This window comes from Thamnophis sirtalis, unplaced genomic scaffold (genome assembly GCF_051295495.1).
Source record: "Thamnophis sirtalis isolate CommonGarterSnake01/CBP01778 unplaced genomic scaffold, rThaSir2_p1.2 scaffold_1, whole genome shotgun sequence".
In the NCBI taxonomy this organism is placed as follows: domain Eukaryota; kingdom Metazoa; phylum Chordata; class Lepidosauria; order Squamata; family Natricidae; genus Thamnophis; species Thamnophis sirtalis.
Window position 1 is genome coordinate 25,638,936 of NW_028261381.1, and position 16,585 is coordinate 25,655,520.

The 16,585-nt window shown below is 37.4% G+C and overlaps 1 protein-coding gene across 5 annotated transcripts in view; it reads right to left on the reverse strand.

The window, feature by feature from the left end:
- Positions 1-16,585, reverse strand: part of CERS6 (ceramide synthase 6) — a 92,167-nt gene that overhangs the window by 32,033 nt on the left and 43,549 nt on the right. For all 5 annotated transcript variants that reach the window (XR_015695952.1, XM_087709466.1, XM_087709458.1 and 2 more), the window contains exon 4: positions 11,558-11,615. Coding sequence is in view for 4 of the 5 variants with exons in the window: in XM_087709466.1 (XP_087565592.1) it covers positions 11,558-11,615 (58 nt within the window). In the remaining variant the exon portion in view is untranslated. The remainder of the gene's footprint in view (positions 1-11,557; positions 11,616-16,585) is intronic.

Sequence of the window (16,585 nt, forward strand, 5' to 3'; positions counted from 1 at the left end):
AGCCTTGCATTTGCCAATGTGATTCAATCACTGATCTGCAGGACAAAAAGGTGATTTACATACAACAGTATTTAAGATATAATTGACTCATTCTGCTTGATCTTTATTATTTTTAACAATAGCAGAACCAATAATTTTTTTTCCTTCTTTCTTGACTTTTCCTGCTTAAGATATATAATATTAAGCCTAAGTGTTGCTAATTCTTCTCTTTTCTTCCACATGTTTATAATCCTCAAAAAGATTATTCACATTCTAGGCTTTTAGTGTTAAAATGTCTGTAGTTCATAATCATGGAATAATTTGTATCAAGCTGGTATATTACTGAAGGTCCAGGTTCTATCTTTTTTTCTTTTTCTTGGCCATTACCCTTAAATGAACAAAGAACTGACAATTCGTCAAAAAGCATCAGTTTAAAATAAAAGTGATAAAAGAGAAATCTATAGACCATCTCTAAAGCGATTTAGCATTCAGATAGATTTAGTGCTGACTCCAATGCTTTTCACTTATAGAAAAAAAGAATTTTATTTTCTGAAAAGCCCATTTTGAAGCTGTGTATTTTGAGGGAAAGTTTAGGAACATTCTCAGAGGAAGGAGAATCGGGATGTAAACAATTAATAGGCTTATTTGAAAGCAATGTATTTTTTTAAAGTGTAGAGACAAGCATCTTTGTTCTAAATCCCATATGAAAGCATTTCCCTAGGTAAAGTATATTTAGAAGGCCAATAAAGAATGTATGCTGCAGAATCATATCTTGTTTCTATTTGAAAACTACACACACGGTTCATCATTTCAGAAGTTCTCTAGAAAGTGTAATGAAGAGGTGAACCTCAGGATGGAGGTGTTACATTCCAGAGGAATAAGAGGCAACTCGATCCAGACATTATGTGTGAGGGTAAAAGGGTGGAAATCACCTCTCCCTAACAGTTCACAGCTCCCTAACATGTGAATAGTAGAGTTTTCAGTCTGAAACAAAAATTGTCTATAGATGTAAAATGATAAGAACTCTGCCATGTGTCATTCTGGGTTTTGGGCCTAACAGAAAGATCCTCTTGAATGAAGTTCAATATGTGAAAGCAACAAAAGGATAATAATTCCTCTGTTTCCTGTTTACCAAGAATCACAATAACCTTAGAAGAAAGCAGGAGACCTATTAGCTTTATTCTAATATATGTCTTAAGAACCAATCATGGCTCTCTTGTAGAAAATGCTCCAGAATACTTTTGCAGCATAGAATTCAGACCACTCAAATTCCAGCAACAAGCTTTAGAATTGATTGAAAATATTAAAATGATAGATAGCTTCTGTCTTTTAGGATCAATAATCAACAGTAAAGGAATAAGTGGTCAAGATATATACCACAGAGTAGTGGTGGTACACCAGTGAAGGCTTTGGAAGAGATATTCAGAGGCTGTGATATGTCGATACTTAACAAAGATCAAAATAGTGCAAGCCATGGTATTTCCTGTGATACTCTAAGCCTAAGGAACCAAAAAATGGACTTGGAAGAAGAAAGATAGGAAAAATATTGACACAATGTCTCCAGAGTAGGGTAATTTGAGCTGCTTCACTTGTGCCTTGAATGAGAATTTAGGCTGATTTGTTCAATGTTCCATTTGTTTATTTTCTTGGCTGCCCACATATTCTCGGGAGCCTGCTCTAAAACACCAAAGTTTAAAATTGTCGACTATTGGGAGTGGGACTAGGAGCAGCCCTATGATGATGAAGATCATTACTTGTCCAAGAACTAGCACCACAATAGCAAACATATAGCATCATCAAAAAAGAGGCTATGATGGGCTGTTGAAGAATTTATATCTATTTATGGAGGGAGAGAGTGTTTCAAGTAATCATCATGCATCAGCACTCACAAAGGATAGCACCTCAAAGGTTACTAAATGGTACTGATTATTACAACCATATAGGCTTACCATTCAGCATCAAGCTGGAAAACAGTACATCCAGCAGACTAAATGTCTATGGAGATTCTCAGTCATCCAGGTCAAGGTTGTCCCAAGGGTGTTTTTTCAAGAGGCAGCTGGATTTTCTTGTTTTTCTTTGAAGATATTTCACTTCTCATCCAAGAAAAGCTGAAGAAGCTTCTTGGATGAGAAGTGAAACGTCTTCAAAAAAACCACCACAAGAAGGTTCATTTGCCTCTTGAAAAAGGACCTTTGGGACACCCAGCCGACTACTTATCATACTGTGGAATGAGCATAGTACTTCAAGCCATATGTTAAACAGCTAATGTAGACAAGGAACTGAATGGGACTATGACCCTTATTAAAAAGGGAGAAGGAATGTGAAGAGAAAACCTGGCAGTGACTAGCATAAGCATTTCCTTCCCCTTTGTTTTCTCCCCTGGGGACTTTATAGCAGCCTGAAGGACAATACACCACACGAGGTCTCAATTATAAGGGCAAAATGTTGAAAGTTGCAGGGTGTGAGTCTGTAGGTACATTTGGAAAATGATTTGAGTTGGGTAGAAGAACCAAAAGGAGATATTTGAGCAGTTACCAGCTCAACAAGGATAAAGGAGGAGCAGCCAAACCAGTGACGGAGAAGCTGGAGGGAGAAGCAAAGCCTAACAGCTTCACCACTCCAGCAGGAAAGCTGAGGAGCTACACTCAACCAGTCACTGGTGAAGCATCTTTCTTCTTTCATTTAGCACAGAATGAGAAACTGCACATTGGCAGTTTGGAAATGCAGCTGACAGAAGCCGACCTGCAGGTGGCTGGAGACTTTGGTTCAAGTTCAAGCAACAGATAGTGTGGGAATAAAACAGAGGCATAGATGGATATTAGTACAGATATGGTATAAGCCTACTAATAAGTACATTTGTAACATTTTTGTAATAAAATCTGAGAAGATTTTTTAAAAGTCTGTCTATATGGTGTTGGCCACTCATGGGAAGCTATTCAAATGGAGGCCCCATAGTAGACAAAGCTGGGGGGTGGGGGGTGGGGGTAAAAAAAATCGGTGAAACAGCAGAACCTTAAGAGTCTTCATTGGAAGCTTCTTCAAAATCAAACATAGGAACTCATGCAAAATGATGTGTCAAACCAGGCAGCAATTTAGAAGTCAGCCACCATTTCAACTGAATAACTTCTATCCTCTCTCAAAGGGACAGCAGAGAAAAACTTGAAATATATTTTAGGAAGGGATGACATGAAATATTTAAAAAGAAAACATCCAAATTTACTTCTCCCTCAGTAGATTTTGGTTAAAAAAGCACCAAATAATTGACCTGTATGAACTACTGCCATTATCTATGGCAGTGATGCCTAACCTTTTTATGGTTGGGTGCCAAAAATGCAAAGCTGCATGCACAGTAGCCCATGCGCGTTCTGGCACCCATAATCCAAAGGGCACCCCCACAAAAGAACTTCTGGTCGGTCCGTTGGGCCTGTTTTTCACCCTCCCCAGGCTCCAGAGGCTTTCCTGAAGCCTGGGAAGGGCGAAAACGGCTTCCCCCAGCCCTCCGGAAGGCCAAAAATCAACTGGCCGGAGCACATATGCCCGCTGCAGCTGACTGTTTGCATGCCAGCAGATATGGCTCCATGTGCCACCTGTGACACACCTGCCATAGGTTCGTCATCATGGATCTATGGAAAAGGAAAGAGAACCAGGCCAAAAATAGTTTTCAGCAAGAGTGTTCAGTTCAATAAAACACCACACCACTTGGATCCACACATATACTATGACAATATATTACAACATCCATGGTTCTTGGGAAGAACTCAATGTGTGTATGCAGGCCAACACCAGCTAAAGAAGCTGGCATCTGTGACTTCTGAACATTGTACTGAACAGATAATAATATTTGGGCATTTTACAGTGAGATAATATTGACCATGGACAAATTTAAATTTTGATTAGTAAAGAACACTTCCAAAGGGTGAGAAAAGTGCTAATCACAAAATTAAATGGTGAAAACACCATTAAAAACACCAATACCTGGGCCACAACTGTGATAATATATACTGTTGGAATTATTAAATGAACATAAGGTGAACTGGAGAGTTTGTACCAGAATCAAGTATAGTCATTATTCCCCATGCATTACATCTCCGTAGTGATATTAATAGATTAAAAACGGAGGCAGAAATTAACTTCAAGTCAAACAAACTGTTGAATAAGAAAAACTGGCATTTGCTGATTATGTAAAAGACAACCAAGAACAAGCATTGATGCAAGTTAAAAACTGGATCTTATTGAATGTACACGAACAAAATATGAATATCAGAATAAAATAATAAAAATAGGAATAAAATATTGGCAAGGAAAAGCATTACACAATCAATTTCTGCAAAAGATATCAGGGAAAGTGGATAAAGATAAAACCTGGCAATTGGTGACAACTGGAATGTCAAAAAAAGAAAGAAACTGAAGTCTTGGTTTTAGCTGCACATGAGGGGCACGTGACATGGACTTTGTAATTTGTTAGTTAACATAGTTCCTTTGTATTTTAATTTGATTTATTTTCCATGTTCAGGCTTATTACAGACTAGAATGTAAAAAAAAAGCTTTTCTCCTCTGGTTGTATGGATTAACTAGGTAGCTTTTAACATTCCTAAACTGAAAAGATAATTTACAGAATGATGTCTGGAGACTATTTCCAGATAAGAAAAGCAAGGAAGGGTTACTTTTATCTTGTCCAATCAACTTTCCTCTTTCATTTGTCTTTGTTGTGTTAACTATAAAAAAGGAATGTAAAATGGGTCTTGAGGCCTTTTCATAGAGACCCTCGGGCCAGGCTATCAACAAGAGCAAGTTATTTGAACTCATTCAATCAAGTCCACAGTTAAGGAAATCTTCAAATGATCAAAATAGATTATGCAGGGAGGCTGAGAGATAATAGATTATGCACTCGAAAGATTACATACAGTGATGATAAAGAATGACATAAAACAATTACCAAAATGATATAAAATTATGTTCCAATAATGAAGAATGAGTAACATTGTGGGATTATCAAAAACAAACTAATGAAGTCTTGGCTAATAAAACACCAGATTTAACTGTGGCTGAAAAGAAAAGGTGGATAATTGATGTGACAATACCAGGGGATAGTAGAATAAAAGTAAAAGAATTGGAGAAGATCCCAAAGTATCAAGATGTGTGAGGGGGGGGGGGGGGGGAGAACTGGAGAAAATCACAAAATACAAAGATCTGAAAATAGAATGACTATGGCAAAAGAACCAAAAATAATACCAATAGTAATAAGATGTTTTGGGTGCAATTCTAAAACATCTGGAGGATCATCAGCAATGATAAAAACACCATTAACCAAACATTGCAAAAGGCAAGTTTATTTGGAATCACTTACATCTTGCAACACCACCTGTAATATTATTAAACACATCTGCCACTTCTACATCTTTGAGAAGGGCTCAATAGGTGGACCAAAATGCCAAATCCTATCTAAAAATCCGGCTGATTGTGTGATCAATCATAATGATAAGTCTGTTTTTAAACTCTTATTATAATTTCTTTTTAAAGGGTTTATCCTTGAGAAATGTACTGGGGCCACTAAGAAATATTTGGAGCCACAGTTTTACTTCTTTTTGCTCATTTTTAGCCTCCTATTTCCCAAACACAATGCCCATTTCCTGTGAAATGTATCTGTGTCTTTTGGAAACTTCTAAACTTTCTTCATGAGAAAAGAGACTGCAGCTACTGAGGAGTCTACAAAAACCACTAATTCCATATTACTCTTATATTTTTGCTGCTAATCCATTTTTATCAGCATGTCCAATTCTTTCTAAATCCTTTAGTTTAGGGGTGGATGGTTATTTGGTATTGAGAGCAAATTTAATATGATTTGGGAGAACAAGAGCCGGGTTGGGGGGGAGGTGTTGTTCCAAGAACGATATAAGTAAGCAAGCAGATGAAACCAAGATTGTTTGCTTTTCATTCAATACTTGCTTTTGGGGACAAGGAAAGGAAGACTTTTGCTTAAGATTATGGGACACATTCTTGACTTCCAGGGAGAAATGGGAATCTGATGACCTTGGTGGAAGGAAGAGCTGATAAGTAGACTGGCTCTTTATAATTCCTTGAGAGCTCACTCATTTTTTGTCTTCACTGTGAGTTGTATTGTGTTGGGTGTGTGTGTGTGCACTGAGAGAGCTCAACCAATCTCATTGTACATATGTTGTGCACTGACAAATAAATAATTGAATTCAACTCACAAGTTCTCCAAAGGAGATTGCAAGACAGTTTGGGAGACGAGGGAGAACTACCCTTGCTCCAAGCATGTTGGACACCTTTCAGTAAAACACTGAGTTTGCATATCTCCTTTTCTAATCCCTTTTGGAAATTGCTTGTTAACTTTTTTTCAGATACAAGGAATCTTTGGATTAACAGGTTTTATAGCACTCGGTGAGTTTCATTCAACCCTTAGTAAAAAAAGTTTTAAATACAAGTTTAAAGAGTTTTCCCCCCTTTTTCAAAAAAAAAACCCCTGTAAAAGTGTCCTTAAAGCTTTGATTTGAGAAGTTACAAATGGACTAGGGTCCAGATGAATTTGAAATAAAATGGTGGCATTAATTGTAAGGATCCTTCCCATGGGAAAATTCTTTTGTTTTGAATTCTCTTTAAAAACATGACAGGATGAGACTTTGAAGGTTGGGTACTAGAGATTAAGCAGAAGTAATTAAAGATTACAATGAAAAGAAAAGAACAATTACATTTGATTTACTAGTACAGAATTGAACAAAATATTTTAACATACAGAGAGAAGTTAATTTAATTTAAGAGTGTTGTCTCTATAGATAGACTGTATTTAAATGATGTTATGGAAGAGGAACAAGTTTTATCTGCCATGATTGAGACTGATTTGAAAGTGGATCTAAGAATCATATGCTACAAGCATGATATGAGGAAAAATGATACACTGGACATAGAAAGTAGAGACACTGTTCTAATGGTTAGAGTATCAGCTTAAAAACCCTCTAAGGTATGAAAACCAGCAGGATGACTTTGTGCCAGTCCCTCTCAGCTCAATGCACTCATGGGATTTTTGTGGGAAAAACAGAAATAGGAAGGAATATTAGGTATGTTCACCATGCTGAGTTATTTATAAAAATTTAAATTTGGGATTATTATTTTTTAAATAGAAACCATCTATCTTAAAAATTAAAAGAAGTATACAAACAACAAACCAAGAGAGTGGCATGGATAACTTTCTTATATTAAATTTACAAAAGAGACGTTAAAGGTGATGTACTTTTTTTCATCTTACTGTGCCAACTGAGAGCCTCTGAAACTTTATAATGGAAGAAGGACAATATTGTTGTATGGGATGACAGAGAATGAATAGCCAGTAATTCAGATCAACAAATAAATAGCCAGAAAAATAGAGGTAACAAACCCTCCTTTTTAAAGGAGTATGTATGTAGCTGGCAAGTGGCAAAAGCAAGATGAAGGGCAGCAACGAGAGGCAGTAACAGCAGGCATAGCAAGAAGAAAATTGTGGTAGCAGAAAAAGCAAGGTGGAGAAGTTGGAGCCGGATGATAGAGCAATGGGAGAGTCACAGGAGAGCAAATGGAAAAGATGGTGTGGGTAGATCGGTGTAGATGTATCTCTTTGAAGGAAAGATTTAAGCCTATATTTTTCTAGGGAAGCTCTGCGAGGGAGTCCGTTTGAATGCACGTACTCTCTTTTGCTCTAAACGCGTGTGCCTCTCAAAAGCTTAATCCGCCACCTGGAGCACCTAAGGACTAAGAATACCTGTTTAAATTAAGATGACCTATTAAGATGAAAGACAAAGCTTTCAATCAATCATCTAGGATTATATCTTCTTGTCAAGAGTGTTTTTTTTCCTCGTGAGACCTTTAGAAGATAATTTTTTTATTCTTCAGTCCAGTCGTGCCTGACCCTCCGCATCTGCAACTCCATGGACCACAATATGTCACCCCACCACCACCTTCTTCCACTATCTCAACCAACCAGTTCATCCAACCCATGATCACCATGTCAATGGCATTATCTAACCATTTCATCCTCTACTGTGCCCTTCTCCTTTTGCCTTCTATCTTCCCCAACATCAGGGCCTTTCTAACAGGTCTTCTCTTCTTATTTGCTGAACAAAATATTTGAGTTTCAGTTTCAGTATCTGTCCTTCTGAAGAAGTCAGGGTTGATTTTCTTTAGGATTGACTGATTTGATCTCCTTGCAGTCCAAGGGACTCTCAAGAGTCTTCTCCAATACCACAGCTTGAAAACATCAATTCTTCAGTGTCTTCTTTATGGTCCAAAATTTTTCTTCTACTTTAGTCTATGGAGATTCTCAGTCATCCAGGTCATGGTTGTCCCAAAGGTGCTTTTTCAGGAGGTAATTGGACTTTCTGGTCAGAGCTGAAGAAACTTCTTGGATGAGAAGTGAAACATCTTCAAAACAAAGAACAAGAAAGTCCAGTTGCCTCCTGAAAAAGCACCTTCCTTGTACTTTGTACTCTCAGAGTACAATTTGACCCAGGCTAATAGTGTATACAGTTGCAGGCAAGAAACTCTCATGTTACTCTGAACAAATTGTTTCATGGGTATTGATAATAATAGCCTTCTGACTACTTCTAAAAGAATGTAGAGGCTAAATGGCCTAGACATTGATATTTGAAGATAGATCTTTTTAATATTTATATTGTGTTTTACTAATCAATGGAAAATCCAGGCAAGATTTTACTAATCTTGGTAGTCCGTGCATGAAATGCCATATGATGGATGAATGAATTAATGAGAAATTTAATCTTGGAAAAATATGAAAAAGATACTGTGAGTAGAGTTGGACCAAATAAGGCACAGTCTTGAGATAAAAGGAAGAAGGAACTCAAAATAATCTTGTTGTGACTTTGTTTAATATGAGATAGAGAGAAACTGATAAGCCTTCACAATTTGGTCATGCCCTACCAAAATAAAGTAATATTCCTGGAATCCTTGTTCCTCTGTTTCTTGATACAGCCAGCCTTGAAAGGTTGATATCAATCTTGAAAGCCTGTCCAAATATCTCTCTCTTTGATCTTCTAATAAACAAAAGCAGGGCAGGATTATTTCTTTCTCACCCTTCCTTCTATATCTGCACTATGCACTATTTTATCTGCACTAGATATACTACTATAATCTGCTCTGTATGTACTATCCATATACCATACAGTACCCTATGGATATGGATGATTTTGGACAATCACTTTGAATAAATTACTCAATAATTGCATGTTTTCAAGGAAGGTTTTCAAGTAGCCATATGCCATGGAAATATTTTTACAGTTTCCTTTTCCCCAAAAAAACATAATGGTAAATGCAAAGACAGATTTCACTACAGATTTTCTGGAATGAAAAAAAGGTGTTCCATTCATTACTTAGAATATTTTGATATTTTTGAAAAGATTGGCCATTTAGGGCAGGGATTTTAAAAAAAGGAAGATGTGTAACAATTGACTGAATTTGGGCCTTATGATGTCTGGCAGTTGGGAAAATATATAGCAGAAAAATCTTTCACTGTTCTGTATTCCCGCTCCCTTCACTGATCTTGGAGTACTGCCTGTCAGAAACAGATTTTACTACCCACTCAAACAGCTAGGAGAAGATGCCAAAGAAAAGTAGTCATGACATTGAATCTGCAATGTTCATAAGGAGATGATTCCTTCAGGTCAGATTATTTGCCCATAGACTCCAGTATAGGAATAGTTTTCCAAAGTCTCAGATAAGGTTTTCAATCTGGAACCTTTTCCATGAACAGTACAAATTTTAGGGGGGGCTTCCATAGAAAGCAGTAATGTATTCTACGGACCTGTGGACAGGCTCCTTTACAAGCCCTCCCAGAGATTTTAAGGCATACATAGGTACAGACACATAAGAATATTCTCCACTTAAACTCTTGAAAGATGAAAACTACATTTTTCACAAACTGGTAATTTAGTGGCAAAACGAGCATAGCGCCAACATAATAAAATCATAACATTCCCAAGTTGTACATAATTCACTGTATAATTAACTAGAGTTCAGGTACTGAACTATCTTCAGGTACTTGGAAGCTTCCAGAAAAACAAATAATTACAAGTCAATTTACACCAGAGCCACTGCAATTAATCTTATTTGAAGGCTCCAGTTCTCACGCAATGATAAATTTAAAGTTACTGCAGAGATGAGATAGCCTTAGTAATAATGATAAACAGCTTCTATAGAATTTAAGCTTCTACTCCCAAGAGTGATTGTTTTTCCAGGAGGCAACTGGACTTTCTTGTTTCTTTTGAAGACATTTCACTTCTCATCCAAGAAGCTTCTTCAGCTCTGACAGGATAGTGGGAAATGGAAGGATTATCTATCCTGTCAGAGCTGAAGAAGATTCTTGGATGAGAAGTGAAATGTCTTCAAAAGAAACAACAAGAAAGTCCAGTTGCCTCCTGAAAAAGCACCTTTGAGACAATCATGACCTAAATGACTGAGAATCTCTACAGACTTTTAGCTTCTACTATTTTTTAAATCTGTTTTCTAGCTTCTATTCTTTACAGAAAAAGAAGCAGGATTTCTTTCCTTTCCCACATCAGACTGTATGAGCCCATTTCTCAGACACAACTGTTGTAGGTACCTGCGCTGTTCTTACAAAACAGTCTTGTCTGCTCCGAGGTTCCTTGTTTCCCATCTTGCCTGCTTTAGTCTTCAGATTAAAGAATCATCTTTTCTATCTCATTGCAGCTGAGTAGAGACAATTACTGTCACACAATTAACTTGTGCTTTGCACTGTAACAAAGATGCATCAAGGAGTGCGCTGAAGCATTAAAGGGGACAATAATGTTGGATATCCTTATTCAGAAACTGGCAATCTCACTAGATTTTTCCCAAATTATATTTATATTTGCTTTTGTTAGAGGGATAGGTACCTGGATCTGCATGAGAATTGTGTGGTGGGATTGTTGATTCCTAATCTTGTTTTATTAGATATTGCATTGGTCTATACAATAGAAACATAAAGAACCCAAAATGTTGTGCTACAGAAGTGTCCCATTTATAACTGTACAGGTGTCAGGAATGGGATAGTAATCTCAATTTCTATCCTAGAAATATATAATAATTGTATAAACATCTACTGAAAGATTCCAGAGAATCAGTTGTTGTAGCTCCCAGTCCCTTTCTAGTCAAAGACTAACTGTCATAGCAATTGAAATAGGCTCAATACCAAAATGAGGCCTGTGTTTGGTTTAAACAGATGTGAAAATCAAAATGTTTAGAACTTTAAAACTTCTAATCAGTTTATTGCTCATACTCCATAAATGTGTTCAGTGTCTTCCTTTTAATTGTTCTTTAATATGATGTCTGAATTAAAATGCATATTTGTGTTCTGGCAACAGGACTTAGTCAGAAAGCATCTGGAATAATGCAAATTGATACCTCTGACTGTATTCAGAGATGCAGCCCTATTGCCACTGGATTAATCGAAAAGCCCCCAAACATAAGTAAAAGTATAATCTTTTTTTTAAAATTTGAAAATACTTCTATATGAGGGTTAAGCTTTGCCTATGTGCAGCAGAAAATATTTAGCCCCAAAGAGAAAGCATCTTACCTTTTTTAAGATCCGGGATCCATAGGTGAATATGTAAAGATAAAATGTAAATCTCCACCTGCAAATAATATAAAATAGATAATCTTAACAACCTTGTGGTAAGAGAACTTGAGAGTTCAAGATACAGAACAATATAGAAATGTCCACAATAGTGTATTCCAAAGTGCCCATGCGTTGTTTCGAACAACACACTGATTATTAGAAGCATGTATCAATAAACAAGAGAGACCAAATTTGTTTGGATACCAAATAAATGCAGAATGCAAGATTTCATTCGCCAATAAAGCACTGTTTAATAACCACATTAAAATGCATTTAAATTAGGTCAACCTAAGTTTGTGTTTTCTGTTAACAAAGTGGCCTAAAACAGCCTATCCTAGGGCAGCAGCACAGTGTTTGTTAGAAGCCTTGGCCTTTAGCTTCCAGTTTTGATAAATCACCATGGTCAAAGGCCACAAAAATGGCAAAGGGAATATGCCCCAAAGCAAGTAACCAGGGGCAACACACCTCATATACTCATATGTATATCTCATTGGTTTTTGCATCTGTTTAGTTTATAAAACTATAAAGCTCTTCCAAAAAAGGGAGGGAGCAACCAATGATCCTCTGGGCAATGACGTTAACCACCTGGAGCTCTATCCTATCTGCCACTGTGCAATTTGCAAACCATACACAGGTGCAGTAAGTTAAAATACTCTCTATGGTGCAGCTGTAGAAGGTCACCAGCAGCTTTTCATTCAGTTGTTGTTTCCTGAGAAGTCTCAGGTAGTATAATCTCTGCTGCTGGGCCCTTTTGAGAGGGAGCCGAGGTGGCGCAGTGGTTAAATGCAGCACTGCAGGCTACTTCAGCTGACTGCAGTTCTGCAGTTCGGCTGTTCAAATCTCACTGGCTCAAGGTTGACTCAGCCTTCCATCCTTCCGAGGTGGGTAAAATGAGGACCCGGATTGTTGGGGGCGATATGCTGACTCTTTAAAACCGCTTAGAGAGGGCTGAAAGCCCTAAGAAGCGGTATATAAGTCTAACTGCTATTGCTATTGCTATTGCTATTGAGCAGTGCTGCAATGTGAGTGCCCAGGTCAGGTCCTCTTTTATGATAACACCCAGAAACTTAAAACTGACCACTTGCTCCTCTGGGTTGTTGTTCTCGAGGGGAATGGCGATTGAAAAACTAACATTTCCTCTAATACAAAATAATTCCTGGAGTCAAGGTTCCATGTAAGCAAAGCAGTAGAGGGTAAGAGAAACCATAGACTGTTTCTTTTTTTCCATTCACAAACACATTCACAAGAACATCAACTGACCTAGTTTTAAGAGAAACCATGAGTCATCTTGGTGCTATCCACAAGCAGAGGCTCCCTAGCTGATTTTGAAGCATTAATTCAGTGGGCCTGGGGAATAGGTCAATATTGACTAACTCTCTATAGTACTTGGGGAAGAGGGGGAAAAGATCACTATGGGAAAACCTACTTCATATTAGACAAAAGGAGAAAGGGGGAATGTTAATCAGCTAGCATTTAGATGAACTGGAAGAAGCAAGAAATTTTATTTTGTCTAATTTAATACAAATAAAATCTGGGTTGCACCATACAATCTTGAGCACACTAATTCAACCTAAAGATGTGTGTTTCATTATTACAATCACCTTGCATTTTAGCTGTGACACCATCTTAGAGGCAAAAACAGAGAAATCTGCTTAGCATTCGAGGCATTGTTATTGTTTATATCACTGATGTTAAGACATTTGCTTCCAAATAATCTTTGCAACAGCAATAATCTTTTCAAATCAAGGCAGGCATAATATTAAAGCAATTAATTCATTCACTTCTATTTGGTGAATGCAAATCAGAAACTCTTTGTTCAATATCAGTTTTGAAGTCTAACGGTTGCAGGAACTGAGTATGTTTAGTTTAATGAAAAGAAGGACTAGAGGTGACATGATAGCAGTGTTCCAATATCTCAGGGGTTGCCACAAAGAAGAGGGAGTCAAACTATTCTCCAAGGCACCTGAAGGTAGAACAAGAAGCAATGGGTGGAAACTAATCAAGGAGAGAAGCAACTTAGAACTGAGGAGAAATTTCCTGACAGTCAGAACAATTAATCAGTGGAACAGCTTGCCTCCAGAAATTGTGAATGCCCCAACACTGGAAGTCTTTAAGAAGATGTTGGATAGCCATTTGTCTGGAACGGTATATGGTTTCCTGCCTAGGCAGGGGGTTGGACGACCAAGGTCCCTTCCAACTCTGCTATTGTATTATTGTATTGCAATGTATTGTATTGTAATTATATGTTCCATGATTCTCACACATCATGGCTATGGTACAGTTTGCTGAGAATTACATTACAATAAGCTGCACCCCAATGTGTGTGTTTTAAAGCTTACATAAAACCTACCATGGTGTGCTGAAGAGAACATTCTGAATGGAGCAATCTGTATTTAATTTTTGTTAAGCCACAGATTTAGCAGAAGAATTTGATACAAGTCACTTTTTTAGTCCTACCGCAACAAATGATAGTTAGAAATAGAATCTTAGGTTTGCATTTTTTGACTGGCTTTAAGAGCCAAATTAGAAATATTGAAAATTTCTTTCTTCCTCTTTTTACTACACAGTCTTTCATATATATATTTCATATATTTTTTGGGAAAACAGCAAGGTTTAAACGTAATACACAGTGAAATGTAAGATTGCTCGGCTTTGCTTCACATCTGAAGAAATTGCAGCCTTTGATACGAAGAAAAATTACCTTGCTTCTCTCGATCAGTCCTGTTAAAATAATCCACTACTCCCCCCCCTTGAGAAATCCTTTTCCCTGTGAGCTACTGCTCACTCTTGCCAAGAAGCTGGGTCCCAACACACATGTACCAGCAAAGCTCTACAAAAAGGCTTAAGAGACACACACGTTGACTCCAGTGTACTACGGCATTATCTCTCTTTTTCCAGGGTGAAACCGCGTACAAACCTCTGAGCTAAGCCGGACTTGGCCTGCCTTTGCTCTTTGCTGGCTGCCAAAGGCCTGCCTTCCTGACAGAAGCCTCCGTCTAAAGACTAAAGTCCAGTACATCACGCTAAAAAACACTGCGCAGCAGTTGGAAACTGCTGTGCGCCGTTTTTTGTCACGTGCGCGGCCGCACAGCTGTGCAGCTTAGAGGGAACATCAGTTAAAGGAACTGTCAGGTGTGACTTGTACTAAACAGATAATAATATCTGTGCATTTTACAGTTAGGATAATATCAAGGATGGATATGATAAAAATGTGATTAATAAAGAACATAACCAAAGAATGAGAAAAGTGCTACAAACAAAATGAAGTGGTGGCAATAGTATCAAAATCATCAATACCTGGCCAGTGATGCTAGTATTAAATGGACATAACTGAACTGGAGAGTTTGGACCAAAAAACCAAGAAAATTCACTATGCAGATGTCCCCATAATGATACTGATGGATAGATATAGAGACAGATATTAACTTCAAGTCCAGCAAACTGACTTGAAAGAAGAACAGCATGAATTTGCTGATTGTGCAAAAGACAGTCATGAACAAGGAGGTTAAAAATTGGAACTTATTGAATGTACACAAAGCAAAATATGAATATCAGAGTAAAGTAATAAAAACAGGAACAGAATGCTGGCAAGGAAAAGCATTACACGATCAATCGCTAAAAATGATATCAGGGAAAGTGGATAAAGATAAAATCTGGCATGGGCCACAATTGGAACCTAAAAGAAAAAAGAAAAGAAACTGAAGGCTTGATTTTGGCTACACAAGAACAAGTTATTTGAACTTATGCAATCTAGGTCAAAGATTTAAAAAAAATCATCAGTTGATCAAAGTAGATTTTGCAGCAAAGCAGAAGAGATAGTCGACTGTACACTCAGATTGTGCAAGAAGATTGCCTAAATTGATCATAAACAATGATACAATTACCAAAATGATTTATTGAAAGCTGTAAAATTATCATATGTCAGTAATTGTGGGATTTCCAAGTACAAACATAAAGTCTTGGCTCATAACACACCAGATTTAACTATGGTTTGAATATAAGAAAATGTGGATAACTGATAATGGGATACCAGAGGACAGCAGAATAGAAGACAAAGAATTGGAGAAGATCACAAAGTATCAAGATATGTAAATTGAAAGAAGAACCGGAAAACCCCCACAAAATACAAAGATCTGCAAATAGGAGTTGAATGGGTCTGGCAAAAGAATCTAAAATAGTACCAATAGTAATAGGTGCCTTGTGCAATTCCAAAATACCTGGAGTCACTTGAGGCACCACTGGCATTGACAAAATCACCATCAGTCAATTGCAAAGGGCAGCTTTACTGGGAACAACTTACATCCTCCAATGTTACTGTACTTGTATTAAACAACAACAGCTGCCTATCCCAGATCCTTGGAAAAGACTCGATACATGGACCAAAATGCCAAACCCAGTCTAAATATCTGGCTGATTGTGTGATCAACCATAATGATAAGCATGATTTAAAATTATTATTATAATTTCTTATGAAGGCTTGTCCTTGAAAAATATACTAGGGCCACAAAGAAATATTTGGAGCTATGTCCCCCTCCCCCCACTTTTTTTTTGCTTATTTACTGCAGAAGTGAAAATACTGAGAGATGCTGCATGAGTCAGGGAGAGTGAAACAAGGAAGAGACACTTTAAAATCTCTGGCTGGAATTGTCTCTGGAGAACTGTATGTGAAGTCTCTTAGCCCAAGGCCATTTCATTTATTAGAAATATATGGAGAAATTCTCTACTTCAGGGGTTCTCTTTTCTTCACAATGGACCCCTTTTAATACCTTTTGTGGCCACAGACCATGGGCATGGACCACCAAGACTTAACTCAAGATTTATCTCATAACATTTCTTCAAGCCATTACGGTCCCCCTGTGACAACATCTACTTAAAAGAACCATGCCAGGAAATCCTGAAATTTAGAGATGAGCGTAATCCCTGCTCCTCCCAATGTCTTTATTGAAAATCTGTGATTCTAATGTAAGATTGGGGCACAGCAGAGAT